The sequence below is a fragment of the Diospyros lotus genome, chromosome 2, assembly GCF_014633365.1.
Source record: "Diospyros lotus cultivar Yz01 chromosome 2, ASM1463336v1, whole genome shotgun sequence".
In the NCBI taxonomy this organism is placed as follows: Eukaryota; Viridiplantae; Streptophyta; class Magnoliopsida; order Ericales; family Ebenaceae; genus Diospyros; species Diospyros lotus.
The window spans coordinates 17,608,523-17,623,995 of record NC_068339.1 but is presented as its reverse complement, the minus strand read 5'-3'; the positions used below and the strand labels follow the sequence as shown (position 1 = coordinate 17,623,995).

The window sequence follows — 15,473 nt, the reverse complement described above, 5'->3', positions numbered from 1 at the left end:
AGAAATGTGGCTTAATAATAATGCTTAAACAATATTTTAGTGACTGTCAATAATGAGGTGCATGGATTCTACAGTTCATCATGACTCCAGCTATCAATGCTTGTTTGCTTGCCTACGTTGTCTTTCCATGGCAACAGAGACCAGATTCGGTCGCTGCTCAGCTGCTCCACATCTTGGCCTTACTCCGACACTTTTATTTCAGAATAATATTAATTAGTTCGATATATCCCTGCTGCTGTGTACACATACACTGAATTGAATAGCAGCGTCTTTATTAATATTATTATTAATACACTTAAGCATAGTTTTAACGTAATAAAACATTTGAAAAGACGCAAAGGTCCTTCATCTCTTCCTCCGGTGCTCTTTTCCAGCAATAGCAGTTTTCATTTTGAAGGGTAGTATTTTTGTCTTTTCAAATAATTTAGTGTGTTTGCATCACTTTTGAGTATATTAATGTGATTACCCTTTTTTATCTTTAAACTTATTTATGCATATATGTTCAAATGCAAGTGAAATTTAGTCGCAGAAATTAAAGCTCATGATGCATGAGAAATATCAACTCGTGGGTCTAAAGTTGTGAATTCAATTATTTTTAATTATATTAATATATGCATGTAATTGATTTTTTCTTTTTTACGTACTATGAACTTATTACACTCTACTCCTAATTAAATCTTAAATATGTATAATAACTTATAAATCACGTACACCAAATAAATTAATTGAAGATTAATAAACTCATACCCCATCAAAAGAACTAATTAATTACATATATGGCTAATATATAAGAATATACGTCTGATCATAAATATGTTAAATTGCCTCAAAATGAAAGTATAAATCTGATCACAAACATTACAGAAGTGTAAATGACTAAAAACAAGTGTAAGAATTTTAATTAGTCCTTTTAAGCTTGGCTTGTTGCAACGCTATGTTGTCTTGTCAATGGCATCAAGTGTGAAAACTTAGATTGAAAACAGGAATACTACAACAACTAATTACCATCATTTCTTATGATTCAAATGATTAAACAAATAAGTATATACATTGGGTTGGAGCTGAGCTGATTGCAGTAGTAGTTAGAAAAAGAGGTTGAGGTGGGGTATTCTCATTTGAAAAGGGAATGAATGATCCATCCCTTTCCACCTCTCTCTCTCTCTCTCTTTCTCTCCTTTTAAGATGAGGGATTACCTACTTTGTGAAAAGCTGGTTGAAGCTTCTGGTTTTAACTCTCCTTAGAGTCAAAAGGGATTAAAAAACTGACTCCAAATTGTCTAACTAAAATATTGTGTATCTTATTATTTAAGGCACATCGGGCTGCTTTATATCCTACTGCTAATTAATTAATGCTGGGATCACATTAACAAGGTTATCAACCCCTCCAGCTTAATTATATGACATGTAATGTAATGAGAATGGTTTGAAAGAAGAAATGGAATGAAAATAAATAAAAAAAAAGATCATCCCCTCTTAGGATGATATAATTGCTTTTATGATTTCATAATTCATATCATCCCATTCCATTCCATTCCATTATTAACTCAACTCTCTGCCAATTAAAGCAAAGAATGTAAACCCTCATTTGCATTGTTATATATCATATCTAGAAATTATTTCTATAAAACATGCTTTTGTTAAAAGTTTAATTTTTACAAAAAATAAATTCAATTTTTTTTATCATTTATCTGATATCAGTATAAATAGATAAAAATACTGCACTTAAAAATACTCCATCGCTAAATAATCATTTAGGAGTTGTTTCATTGTGCAAAATGATTTTCCAAATTTTCATTTTTATTTAAATTTTTTTATATAAATATGTTATATATTTTTTATTTTTAAATAAAAAATTCAGAAAAACTAAAACCCACCCTTAATTTGCTCTGGTCTCGATTGCAAGTGCAGGGAACAGAAGCTGAGTTGGAAACATTAATTATAAAAGCATTACAGTGCACGGACACAAGAGGACTAACGGTAACATTGGATATGGAGCTTCCGCATGGGGTAAATCGGGAATACCAAAAAGTTAATGGAACACTCATTGGTCACTACCAATCCAAAAGAGCACCGCCCAGGCCCAGAGAGATTGATTGAAACTGTTTATTACCTCACTGGCATTCAAATGTTTCTCCACTTTCTGTAATCGTAAGACTTCCACACCCCACACCCCCCCCCCCCCCCCCCCCCCCCCCCCGGCGCCAAACTCTCTGTCAACTTTTTCTGCTTTTCACCGTTCTTGATTGATTCTTCAGGCCCCTTTTGTCTTTCTATCTCATTGATTCACAACAGAACAGCCATTGACTAAAACAAAAACCCATTTGGAGTTTTGAGCAAGAAGCAGTCTTTTCAATTGGGATTCAGCCATGGCAGAAGCAAAACCAGAAGAGATAAGCCATCCTCCAATGGACCAACTTCAAGGCCTAGACTACTGTATTGACTCCAACCCTTCTTGGGGTATGTCCATTTTCACACTTACTTCAGACCCTTTTGTTGCTTCACTGATTGATTTCTCCATCTTTGATCAGTGTATTTAAGTTTTCTCATCTCTGTGAATTCACATTTCAAAACAGGGGAGGCCATAGCTCTAGGCTTCCAACACTACATCTTGGCGTTGGGGACTGCAGTGATGATCCCCACATTTCTTGTCCCTCTTATGGGCGGAACGGATGTAAGAAAATTCCCAAAACCCAATTGTTTCTGTTTTCAATTTGTGGGTTTATCCTTTTTTTTTTTTTGGTCTGTCTTAAAAAGGAGATGAAGAATAAGAAAAATTTAGTCGAAAATACTTGGTTATAATATTAATTATAAGGATTTTACAGAATGTAAATAGCACATGGTGGGATAAAAGTTTGATATATTGTCATAGTTTTTGTCATCTTGAACTCTGACTTACTCTTCTGTTTCTTTTAATTGAAAATCAAGAAATATGGGCTTGTTTTCTGATTCTCAGCTCATTCATTCATTTGGTGTTAGATTATGAACTACAAAGTTCTCATTTTGCTCCAGAGATAATGATTTATGGACTGATGGTCATTCAAGAAATGCGTATAGAGATGCGTATAGAGATGCGTATAAATTTGGGTCTGTTTGATTGACATGGTTTTCATAATTTGGTGCTTGTCTCAGCATGACAAAGTGAGGGTTGTTCAGACTCTGCTTTTTGTCGAAGGAATCAATACACTCCTACAAACACTTCTGGGGACCCGATTGCCCACGGTGATTGGAGGATCATGGGCATTCATGGTCCCCATTCTGTCCATTGTTCATGATCCGGCGTTGACAAGGATTGAAGACGGGCATCTGGTAAATACCATTGCACGAATGTCCTTTCTTTCTTTCAAAAATATGCTTCGTTGGACGAATACGAACTCCATTACAGAAAGTGCAGAGAACTTCTAGTCCACAGCTGTGGCTTTAGTTTGATAGTACAAAGGAGATTGACAATTGATTATAAACAGATGCAATTACATGGTGCACATGTGTGTTCTGTTCATCCTGTGTTGCAATATTTTATATTCTGAAACATGTTTAAAAGCCTTATCAGCAAAGTGACAGTTTCTGAAAAGTTTCCTCAATCGCTTGCCTTTATGAATTTGATTCTGTGTCAAATAAAGTTTATCATAATACGCAATTTTGAAACTTTATATCAGCAGTCATATTTGTTTTTTTGGCAGATTAGTTGCTATTACTTATTCCTAAAGCAGAAACCTGTGATCTTTGTGTCTACTTCAGAGATTTCTCAATACTATGAAAGCAATACAAGGTGCTCTAATAGTGGCATCGAGCGTGCAGATTATATTAGGTTACAGTCAATTGTGGGCTATTTGTTCCAGGTACGCGCCATGCAGCTAACCCCATATCAAACAATAACTTGTCTCATAATTGAGAAAGTAAACATCAATATTCTTTATTTTGGAGGTAACTTGGAAATTTTATTATGATTTCAGATTCTTCAGCCCGCTTGGAATGGTTCCAGTAATTTCTTTGGTGGGCTTCGGTCTATTCGATAGAGGCTTTCCATTGGTATGGTAAAAACTTCCAAATGAGAAAGCAATGCAATAATCGATTTTCATTTACATCACTGATACCAATTGCTCTATGTGGGTGAATTTTTACAGGTTGGTAGGTGCATGGAAATTGGCATTCCCATGCTGGTTCTCTTTGTTGCTTTCTCCCAGGTGTTCGGCTTTAATCTGTCGCATCCACTCATTTGTAAAACTTGTCAACTCATTAGATAAAAAGCTTCATTAATAACCATACTGAACATACAAAAATATTAATTTATGTCTAAAACGGGCGATCAAATTATGTTAGGCTACTACATAGATCTTAAATCCTGCCAAATAAGAGATGATACTGTTAGAAGTTACTAAGTTGGTTAAAAGTCCATTTTTTGTGAGTCTTTGATTTTAGGCAATGTGATTACGTATTGTTGCATGAACACTAGTGAAGTTTTAGAGAAACTGAGCTGTGCTACACTTTACCGCAGTTAACCACCTCCTAATATAAACCTTTTCGAAGATCTTGGCCAGATCGACTTCACTATATTATTCTTGATAACTAGAAAAATGCCCAACTACCCCGAACCTTTTGAAGATCGGGAGTCTTTTCCCATGCAGAGATAGTTAAGCTAGTTCTTAATTGAATCACAGATGTACTAGGAGAAAGCAAGGATTTTACTCTAATGTTGGGCTTGTTCTATTTTACAGTACTTGAAACATTTCCAAACAAGGAAACTGCCTATACTGGAACGATTTGCTCTTCTGATATCGATCACAATTACATGGGCATACGCACACCTCCTGACAGCCAGCGGTGCATACAGAGATAGGCCAGTTTTGACGCAAAATAACTGCCGGACTGATAGAGCTAATCTCATTTCTTCTGCACCCTGGTTGGTAACAATTTTGTGGTGTGTTTTATTTGTTCTCTTTCTTTTGAGGTCAAGCCTTGGTAGCAACAGTAGTTTGAAAACAGTTTCTTGGCTAAAAACAAGGTTAAAACTGTATATAAAAATGATCCTTTCCTGACTCCGCAAAGCGAGGAGACTCTGGCAACAATCTTACTTAAATATTTCAAGCTTTGCCTCTCGATCTGGCAACAATCTTCATGATAAGAGTAGCATTGTTAGTGAACTAAACAAACAATCTTTTTATCTTTGCCTCAAAATTTCGAATCAGAACTATAGAATAGTTTAATCAACCAGAAAGTTTAGTGGTCCTTTCTTTATCAGAACTGTGGCGTTGTTAGTGAACTAACCAACCAATCTTTTAAGTCTTTACCTTGAGATTTCGAATCTGAACTACGGAGTAGTTTAATCAACCAGAAAGTTTAGTGCTCTGCTCTTACGTAGATCTCCAATTACTATGCAGGATAAAGATCCCATACCCTCTACAGTGGGGTGCACCAACTTTTGATGCTGGTCATGCTTTTGGGATGATGGCTGCTGTATTAGTCTCCTTAATTGAGGTAAATCTTTTGCACAACACTAGATCAGTCATTTATATGCTATTGATTAAGCAATGAAATAAATTTGGTATTGACAGTCAACTGGAGCGTTTAAGGCTGCATCTCGTTTATCAAGCGCCACACCACCTCCTGCCCATGTTCTTAGCCGTGGCATTGGCTGGCAGGTTCGAGAACTGAACACTTTTGAACGATTTCTTTCTGTTGAATTTGAGCAGATGAAGATTGACACATGTTTTCTTCAGATTACAACTGATTGGATACGTTTCTTCTTCGTCTTCTTGCAGGGCATTGGAATTCTTTTGGATGGACTTTTTGGGACGGTTACTGGATCTACAGTGTCGGTGTAAGTACTAGCTAGCAGACTCTTCTATTCAGTTCTTCGCTCTTTAAGACCTCTTATGGGTGGAAACGGATGTTAATGGACACAACAGAGAAAATGTGGGTCTTCTTGGAAGCACTCGTGTAGGAAGCCGAAGAGTTATACAAATTTCAGCTGGTTTTATGATCTTCTTTTCCATATTAGGTGACTGACAACTATCTTACTCTTCAGTGCCTATTCTCGCCTGGTAGCTATTTGTCACTTGAAAAGATTTACTTATTAATGTTTTCAGGGAAATTTGGAGCTCTATTTGCATCAATTCCGATCACCATCTTTGCAGCTGTATACTGCGTATTTTTTGGTCTTGTTGGTAAGCATCTTGATATTTAATTCTGATATTTTTTCACTTCGTCAACATGTGACTGTTATAGCTGTTGTTCTCAGCTTCTGTTGGGCTTTCTTTCCTGCAATTCACAAACATGAACTCGATGAGGAACCTTTTCATCACCGGTGTTGCCATGTTTCTCGGTTTGTCTATTCCTGAGTACTTCAGAGAATACACTGCCGCTGCCCTTCATGGTCCTGCTCATACCACAGCTGGATGGGTAAGTTTGTAGTCAACAAACAATTTCTTTCTCATCTTTTTATCTTCTGAAATCCACAAAATCCTGGATTTTCTGGCGGGAAATAGTCCTTTCATGGGTTCGAATCAAACGAAAAGGAAGATGAAATAGTCTTTAAGTTAGTCTGCATAAAAGCACATTCCCTTTTTGCTGATGAATGCTCTATGCAGTTCAATGATTTCGTCAATACCATCTTCTTCTCTTCCCCAACTGTTGCACTGATCGTGGCGGTTATATTGGACAACACTCTCGACTACAAGGACAGTGCCAGAGACAGGGGGATGCCATGGTGGGCGAAATTCAGGACATTTAATGGAGATAGTCGCAACGAGGAGTTCTACACCCTTCCCTTCAATCTAGACCGTTTCTTCCCTCCATCATAGCGTATGATTCGCAACGAGGAAGTGTAAGAGAAAATTCATTATTCGTTTGAGAGAGAGTGCCGGAGTGAGTTGGGAGGAAATCATCATTCCACCAGATTATGATGATCCAAATCCTCCCAAAGAAGAGTTGGATGGAAAATACATGTATTCTGATTCAGTAGCGAATGGCATCTTCGCTTCTTCTTTTTTTTTTTTTTCTTTTTCACTCATCACCTACCTCTCTACAACATAAACTTCCTGTGTATCTAGCTATTCTTACGACCGGTATTTACACATGCATTCTAGACACCTGGGCTGTCGATAAATGTTTCGCCCATAACCTCTGGTGCGTGGCCTTTGACCTTCCTCGATCATTTTCCTTATCCTCTCCTCAAAGCTCTCCCAAGTTAAGGTGTCATTCTCTGACAAAATTGCTGCAAGTCTCTTCTTGCTAGGCCTCAAGGTGGGAGCATGGCCACCACCATAATATGTTCTGAGACCTGATACCAGGGATGATAGTTGACTCCCTGAGTCTGTAATGGCAAACACATCAGCTGTTGCGCAGGCAATGAAGTCTAGTGCTGCAAGCTGCACACACAATCAAGAAAGTAAAAATGCTGAGAAATCATGAACAGCTTCTTACTTTGTGGTTGTCTAATTTCATGATAGCAAAAACGACCCTCTCCCAATCCGTAGAAACTGGGGAGGTTTGAGAATCCAAATGAAAGAAGAGTTTACCCGTGAAGAGTAATTCCTAAACGGTGCAAGTTCACTGGCTGTGAGAAGATCCTCCTTTGTTACCAAGTTTGGATACAGACTGGTAAGGGCTTGCATTCTGGCCTTTCCCCCGTATATGTGGGAACCAGCAAGATAGATGAAAGTTCCATGCTTAAAACCTAGCCCAGCAAGAACAAGGGCTGCTTCTTCTGGTGTTAATGGACATCTTCCCAACATTCTCAATTCTGTTGCAGATACAGGCCTGTAGCCATCACGTCATTAGCAATCCATGCCGAGAAAATAAAAAATGAATAATGATTTTTTGTCCCATAGGGTGCAGAGTGGTCAATTCACGCAGTCGGGCTCTCCATTTTTCAGCACGAAATCTTGGAAGACAAATCAGTATTCATCAAAATAAGTCAACTGAAATGCTTACTTTGAGTTCTTTAAACGTTGGATCAGCAGGGGAAAATGGGATTCCCTGTAAGATTGGAGCTCCTTTCTCTCATCTTCTCCACCTCCAAATTCACACCGAGAGTACGCAACCATGTCAATTTCAAATCTCAAGTGCAAGGCTAGATACCTGGATGGCCCTTTTGCAGCATCCAGTGGCCTGGAATTGGAGGGAATATTTGACAGAAAGTTTCCAAGCAGTTGCCTATCCAACACATTCCGTGCTATGCTATATTTTCTTATCCTCCTGACCAATAAGGAACCAACTTGTTGAATTCTGGGCACAAACTTGAGGGCATGAAAGTTACATTTGCATCTCAATTTCTGCAATGAATTCAGAAATATATAAATGCAAATGCTCATTCACTACAAATATGCATCCTCAGTTCAATTATTATTCGACCAATTAATTTGTGATAACTATGTTGTCGGAGTTTGGCTAATTAGTTATTTAGGGTCGTGTTTCGAGTATTTCACAATCAGATAACTATGCTCTTAGAGTTTGGATAACCAATTTTCTGAAGTGGTGGTGTTACAAGGTTTTTAGTTTTGTCTGTCAAAAAGATGGGTTATTTTTTGTAGTATTTCAGTACAAAACCATGTTTAATGGATTATTCATTGTTGTGAGATCATAAACATAATTATTGAGGCCAAACAAGTGACATCAAATAAATCCTAACAGGTAATATCATAGTGATCCTAAAAGAAAGGATATTTGTCAACCTGAAGTTCAAAGGGCAATGGATCGAAGCCAAGTCGATTTCCAAATCCGAGGAGATGAACAACTCCATTCTTAAGCAGAATAGGAAGCACAGTTTTAATATAATCCCCAGTAATTGCTTCCTTGGGAATTTCTGCATCAGTAATCTGACAAGGAATTAAACACATTAAAACCTTCAAATAGAACTCTTAATAGATGGGTAATCAACTGGATAGCTACATACCAGACTACCAATTTCTTCGAAATCCAGTGATTTTAAATGAGAAGGGAGCTCCTTAACAAGATTTACTTCATCCTTCAACATGTTGAAGAAATACTTTTCTTGATAAATATCAGCAAACTGGCTGATCTCACAACAAATTTGGAAAAAAAAAAGAAAAAAAGCGCAAGTTTATAAATTTTGCATTTAGAGATGCCACAGCGATAATATTTCTGGGCTATGGTTCTCAAACCTGGGATCTTTCCATACATTGCTGTACAGAAACTTGGGGATAACTAGTGTTGCATTGAGTAGAGATGCCACGGCAACTGCATTGCAAACCTGATTAAACAAAATGGAACTTGATAAATTTTCCCTTTAAGGTTATGTTTGGGAGAGATTCAATAATGGAATGGAATTGAATGGATGAAAATTGGCTGAATGGAAATAAGTGAAATAGAATAGAAAATATTCTTCTCGTTTGAATTGAAGGAAATGGATACTAATGGAAACTACTCTCTCCTTGTTTGAGAGAACTATGGAAATAGATGAAACTAAAATTATTAAAAAGTCTATGACAAGTATACTCTCGTAATGAATATATAAAAAATTAGATATGTATATATATATATATACACACACATATTGAGATTAGTTTTGTTCATATACAACATTAAAAATTTGCCCTTATTTCAGTTCCATCCAATCTCTCCCAAATTGAGAGAAAAAGTAGAACTTTCAAAGAGATTGGACGAAAAGATCCTATCTTATTCCATTCCATTATTAGTGTTCCTCCCAAGCAATGAAACCCTCATTTTATCTAGTTCCATTCCACTCAATTCTATTCTACACCACTCTCCCAAACACACAATTAAGGCAATGGCAGGTAGAAATGGCAATGGGATTTTGATCGAACAGTTGGTGTGCATAACATGAAACAGCAACTAGATTCGGTATTAGATACTTACAGCAACTCGTTGTTGATTCAGACCACCATTTGCACTGACCAATATGTAACCAGTGCTATTCTTTGGTTTCCCTGCCAACAATTTCAACTAATTACAGAGCACTTCACAGAATAGCCAAACCAGCAATGTATTATGCTGCAATTTTAAGTATATAATTTACAAGCACTGGTATTGGTATGCATCAAATGAGGCCAAAAACCACCAGGCTAGTACCCCAAGTGGCATATGAGTTGAATTGTCCAGAAAATGTCTCGAATTCAAGTCTCTCTCATTGGCAGCCTCACGCAACCATTGAGACTTAATTGGCCGCCATTATGTCGTATCTGGGGCTTAAGGAGACTACTGAAGTCTAACAGAAATTGTTAATTCTTTAAATGGCACCTGGGTAACGTTAAAATGAAACCAGTCCCACTCAACCTAACCTTATGGGTTATGCTCTTTTTTCACCCTTTGTCTATAAAAATTCAAACTAAATTCATTTTTTTTTTTTTTTTTTACCAAGAATAATGGTATTAGTATCAAAATTGTCAACTGAATACAGTCAAATAGTCAAAATAACCGGTTTGCCGTTATGTTGATTTCAGCTGTCTTCATTCGACCCATATTTTCAATACCAATCTAATCATGTTTTTACCTCGCTTAAAAAACGAAGTCAAGAGAAAGTATGCCTACCTAAATTTCTCGAAGTCTTTCTATCTGCGCATGGTCTCCACGTCACTGTCTGATGAAACTGTTCCTCCCAAAACTTTGATAAATCTTGCTCGTGCTCTTTCTGCATACACATATAGGAAACGAGGAATAATCCCTCACCTTTGTATGTAAATGTGTTCATGGATTACACCAGACAATTAATTGATCAAACCTTTGAAAGAGCACTAGAAGCCAAATTTAGGAGTCGATCGTACATCTGAACTGGGATTTGTCCTCCACTAACATTAGCAGCCCTCTCATCCTTGGCACACAAACAAACCGTGAACGTAAGATTAGTTGGTACTCATGAATTTGCCCTTAAATTCAGATGAAAGCAATCCAACTCAAAGAAAAGATGCATTCAGTGCCCAGAAAAGAACATTATATTTCATTTGTAACTACAATCAAGTAATAGAAAGAACGGGTATAAATACAAAGGCCAAAGAAAGATAAATTCCTCTATCATATGATTCATCAAAATTTGATCATACTTTGTCTTATGTTGTCAAGTTCTAAGTAGCTATGAAGCAGAGAGAGAGAGAGAGAGACGACCTCGTAGAACAATGATACTAAGGCCAAATAGGTCTACCTAAATATAAAGTCAAATGGGCAAAGTTTTTCTTACGCCATTGCATCAACACCCACAATGATTATTGGTGCAAGGAAAGAATGGGCAATTTACCCATTCAACTTCGTATTCTACCCTACCCATTTAGCTAAAATATCAACATCCACGTAAGAAATGAAGTGATAACTACGCTAATTCATTTTTGTTTAGTTTGTACTATTCATGGGATCAAACATTTGAAGATTAAAATGTTTTGAGGACATGATATATATATATATATATATAGACTTGATCAAGTAATAACTAGAGCTATTTGACTAATCTAATTGACATAAACATTCGTCAAACTTTCACTACCTTGCTCCAGATTGAAGTATTGATGGGATCAAAAGCAGAGAAGACAAGAGAATCCAACAGTAGAAGAAGAGCCGTAAACCCGAAAGTAAGAGCCACAGATGGGATGTATTTCCGAGACCATAGATGCCTTTTCCCAACATTCAAACTCTTGCTTGCACTGAACTTGGGTGTCTCGTTCTTCAAACCATGGAGCAGAAGAGCTTTGTTCCCCATAAAACCATTCCCAGAGCAACAACCTTGAACAAAGCTTCAACTAGTCAAATTTACTCAAGAACATCAAAGCTGCTCCCATTACAGTGCAAATCATGAAGCACCCACCCTTAAAAGAAGGGGTTCAATTCCTTTCATCCAACAAACCCACCAAACCATTGAGAAAAATTAAGGGTGGGTTGCAAAAAACTTGCAGTTTGGATGAGGAGGGCGCATCAGAGTCTGGATTGGGAGTGAAGGTAAAGAAGTTCGTGACAGCGACATATATACAAATGCATGGCCTAGAGAGACGAGTGGAACTTAAGCAATATGTAACACACACATAAATAATGATACAGTTTTGAAAGTTGACATTTTTGTAGAACACAGGGGAAGACTCACGTCTGCAACAACTACTTCTCACCCAACAAAGAGAACAATATTGGCCTGGGCGCTTTTCTTATTTATTTCCCAGAACTAGAACTTGGCTTGGAGTTTGTTGAGACGTTGTTTGTTGAGGCAGGAACAGGAAGAAGGGTTAGGACGTGGGTCGATTTCCTTTTGCGACCATTTTTATGAATAAACTAACACTCGACCGTTGAGTCTCAATATATATGCCCTACATGAGTGGTCTGTTATGTGCATGCATGTAAAAGAAATAAAAAATTGGCTTAATACATTATTTAGTCCATAAACTAATAAAAAAAATAGCTATATCAACTAAATTGTATTCACTATTTATTCTTAAATAAAATAATTTTACTCATTTTTAGTCACTGAATTAACCGACGTTAACTAAGGCGTTAACTTTACCTTGTCACGTTACCACGTCAATTATCACATCACTATTTTTATAAAAATTAAAAAAAAAACAACAAACCCTAACCCTAACATCCTCGTAGTCGTGACCAACCCCTACACCCATCTCCACAATCCCTTTATTTCTACTTCTCCTTTCTATTTCCATTTCACTCCAATGCGATAGCAGCGTAGTGGACAAGATTTATCAGCCATAGCCGACGATTGATTGATTCACTCGCCAAGGAGGGAGTTTCATCACAATGGCCCGGCTCCGATCGGCCTCCGCCGTTGCTTTTCTTGCCTTTCTTATTTTTCGACCGTTGATGTGCCTAGGGATTCACTCTTTTTGGGTCGACGGTGGTGCGCCGATGGGGTCCGATGGGATTGAGAGTTTGCTCCAGTTCGCTGAAGCACCTCAGTATTGTAACGGCGTCGAGTGTTCGGCTAGTTACGGCGGTGACTCAGTCGTTCACGTCGCGATGACGCTCGACTCAGAGTATCTCCGGGGGTCAATGGCAGCAGTGCACTCCGTGCTCCAGCACGCCTCCTGCCCGGAAAACATCTTCTTCCATTTCGTCGCGGAGGAGTTCGATCCGGTTAGTCCTCGGGTCTTGACCCGACTGGTCCAGTCCATTTTCCCTTCTCTTAACTTCAAGGTTTACATTTTTCGGGAAGACACTGTGATTAATCTCATCTCTTCCTCGATCCGACAAGCCCTGGAGAACTCGCTGAATTACGCCCGGAACTACCTGGGCGATATACTTGATCCGAGCGTGACCCAGGTCATCTACTCAGACTCCGATGTTGTCCTCGTAGACGACGTACAGAAGCTTTGGAATGTTAGGGTTGGGTCACGACTATGGGGATATTAGGGTTAGGGTTTTTTTTTTTTAATTTTTATAAAAATAGTGATGTGGAATTATAATTGATGTGGCAATGATGTGACAGTGACGTGGTAACATGACAAGGCAAAGTTAACGCCTCAGTTAACGTCAATTAATGCAAGAACTAAAAATGAGTAAAATTATTTTATTCAGGGATGAATAGTGAACACAATTTAGTTGATATCCTTAAAGCCATTTTTTTGATTAGTCCAGGAACTAAATAATGTATTAAGCCTAAAAAATTTTAACTAAAAATATATTTTAAAAAATAATTTATTGACATAAATATATATATCTAGTTTCATAAAATAACAAACTTAATATAATTTGAATTGAATGAATAAAGTCTCACAACAATAGAATAATCTACTATAAATGTGTAGTTTTATATGAAAATTTACAAAATTAATCACATATTTTAAAAGATCTAATTTTCTAAGTCATGACACCACAATTAATTAAACAAAGAAACTTATTCATAGTTTCATATATCTATCCATCTATACGCGTCATTCTTACAATCAAACTAATATTTATTTGAGACTCGAATTAATTTATGAAGTTACGTGGTGCTTGTGCGTTCAAGATAAAAAAAAAATAAAAAATTAATCCGAGTTACTTAATTAAAAATAGGATAAATTATAAAGAATACTCTTAAAGTTTACTAAAATTGTAAAAAAAAAAAAAAAAAAAACCCTAACATTTGATCAGCCTTAAGAGCCCAAAACGGCGCCATTTTGCTAGAAGCGATGAAGACGTGCAACAGTCGTTGGTCGCATCATGTGGCAAGCTTTGGGCCGCCCATTTGCCTTGGTTGGCAAGCCTTTTGTTTTGCATATTTAAGGTCACATTTTGGGCATTTTAAGGCAAGAAACAAAAGAGAAATTGAGGGAGAAAAAGTAGGGCGCGTAGCTGGAAGAAATAAGAAGAAGAAAAAGAAAAAAAGGGAAATTAGAAGAAAAATCAAGGAGTTTTGAGGATTATTCTATGTTTAAAATAGTCAGCTAAGTAGATAAAATTAGTAAAAGTATTGTATGTTTAAATTATAAATTTTATACAATTAGATTTAATTAATTTGAGCCGTAATCTTATTATTTTTTATAAAACCTATTACTTCGCAACAGAAAGGCAAAAAATGCTAGAATCAGTCGTTTAAAGGCAAGCTCATAACCATCTCTTTATGTTTTTCAATCCCTAAGCAAGTCCTTGTCGTTTTATTTATTTTATTCCCTCCCTTACTATAACTCGGTTCCACGCATCAATAATATAAATCTGCGTAGCAACCATTCTATGACATGTTCATTGTTGGTGGGTCTATTGTCGATGGAATAAGTTAAGTAAATGATTCCTTGGTGTTGTTGATTACGTCCATCATAGGGCTTTATATCGCTCGGCTTCCTTTGGGAATGATGCCAGGTTTTTAGAGAATTGGCTATGGTAGAATTTATTGGATATATATTAAGAGTTTTAATGAGAAAAGTGCAATGTTCAGTAGTATGTATATCGAGACAATTTCCTATGTATGAGAAGATATGGGAACAAGAATAGTATATTGATGTCTATAATGCCAAGTGCATGAAGAGTCATGGGGAAAGCTTATGAAATGCTAAGTTTAAAGTATATAAGTTTAACGTTATCTATGTGTGTTTAAGGGTGTGGAGTACAAAGTTATTGACTGTCGACCGTTGAGTCATGACAGTTGATGGCTGGATGTATGAGCGCTATTTATCAACTGTTATGATAAACTATAGAAGGGCTAGGAAAGCTGGTACTGTTGTTCACCCACCTTGACTTTGCGCGTGTCATGATATTGTTGTGATGCATAGGGATTGGGTTGCATTCATTGGGGGGACATGCTTTGTGTGTGAAGGGAAGTGTGTGCATTGACATGACCCAGTTGGCCTAAGTGCCGACTTGAGTATATTAGATGAGCATATGCATTTAGAGCATTTCATCTGTGTGTGTTCCTATGTGGGTGTAGCATAGCCTGATACTTAACTTATGGGAGCCTTGTCATCACATTTATGCTGTATAAACTATTACATTTCTTATATGTTACATTGCATGGTGAGGAAGAATGACTATGAGGGAGCGTAAAATCGTTGGGATAAAACCCACGACAACAACATGTTATGAAGATATGTTATGTA

At 37.1% G+C, this 15,473-nt stretch overlaps 3 protein-coding genes across 6 annotated transcripts; 2 read left to right on the top strand and 1 right to left on the bottom strand.

Annotated features, from left to right (window-relative positions):
• The first annotated feature begins 2,192 nt into the window (after positions 1-2,192).
• On the top strand, positions 2,193-7,000 carry LOC127795698 (nucleobase-ascorbate transporter 2-like). The gene is made up of 14 exons (XM_052327544.1): positions 2,193-2,457; positions 2,574-2,671; positions 3,130-3,306; positions 3,736-3,836; positions 3,951-4,026; positions 4,122-4,181; positions 4,713-4,897; positions 5,376-5,472; positions 5,550-5,636; positions 5,757-5,815; positions 5,904-5,995; positions 6,084-6,161; positions 6,236-6,396; positions 6,585-7,000. The coding sequence occupies exons 1-14, from the start codon at positions 2,367-2,369 to the stop codon at positions 6,795-6,797; spliced, it is 1,575 nt and encodes a 524-aa protein (XP_052183504.1). The 5' UTR covers positions 2,193-2,366; the 3' UTR covers positions 6,798-7,000.
• A 52-nt stretch (positions 7,001-7,052) lies between these two features.
• Positions 7,053-11,790, bottom strand: LOC127795697 (O-fucosyltransferase 8). 4 transcript variants are annotated; one of them, XM_052327541.1, is made up of 10 exons: positions 11,450-11,790; positions 10,697-10,786; positions 10,507-10,606; positions 9,835-9,905; positions 9,120-9,208; positions 8,891-9,011; positions 8,670-8,800; positions 7,930-8,193; positions 7,515-7,755; positions 7,053-7,364 (listed from the first exon to the last, which is right to left on the bottom strand). In XM_052327541.1, the coding sequence occupies exons 1-10, from the start codon at positions 11,660-11,662 to the stop codon at positions 7,053-7,055; spliced, it is 1,632 nt and encodes a 543-aa protein (XP_052183501.1). In that variant the 5' UTR covers positions 11,663-11,790. The 4 variants fall into 4 exon arrangements, with proteins under 4 accessions (XP_052183501.1, XP_052183500.1, XP_052183503.1 ...); XM_052327540.1 differs by having other exon boundaries at positions 7,930-8,270; positions 8,670-8,813; positions 11,450-11,778; XM_052327543.1 differs by lacking the exon at positions 11,450-11,790 and adding an exon at positions 11,016-11,062 and having other exon boundaries at positions 7,930-8,270; positions 8,670-8,813.
• An 836-nt stretch (positions 11,791-12,626) lies between these two features.
• LOC127794679 (probable galacturonosyltransferase-like 9) lies at positions 12,627-13,311 on the top strand. The gene has a single exon (XM_052325925.1). It carries the CDS (start codon positions 12,700-12,702, stop codon positions 13,309-13,311), a length of 612 nt encoding a protein of 203 aa, XP_052181885.1. The 5' UTR covers positions 12,627-12,699.
• Positions 13,312-15,473: the final 2,162 nt, after the last annotated feature.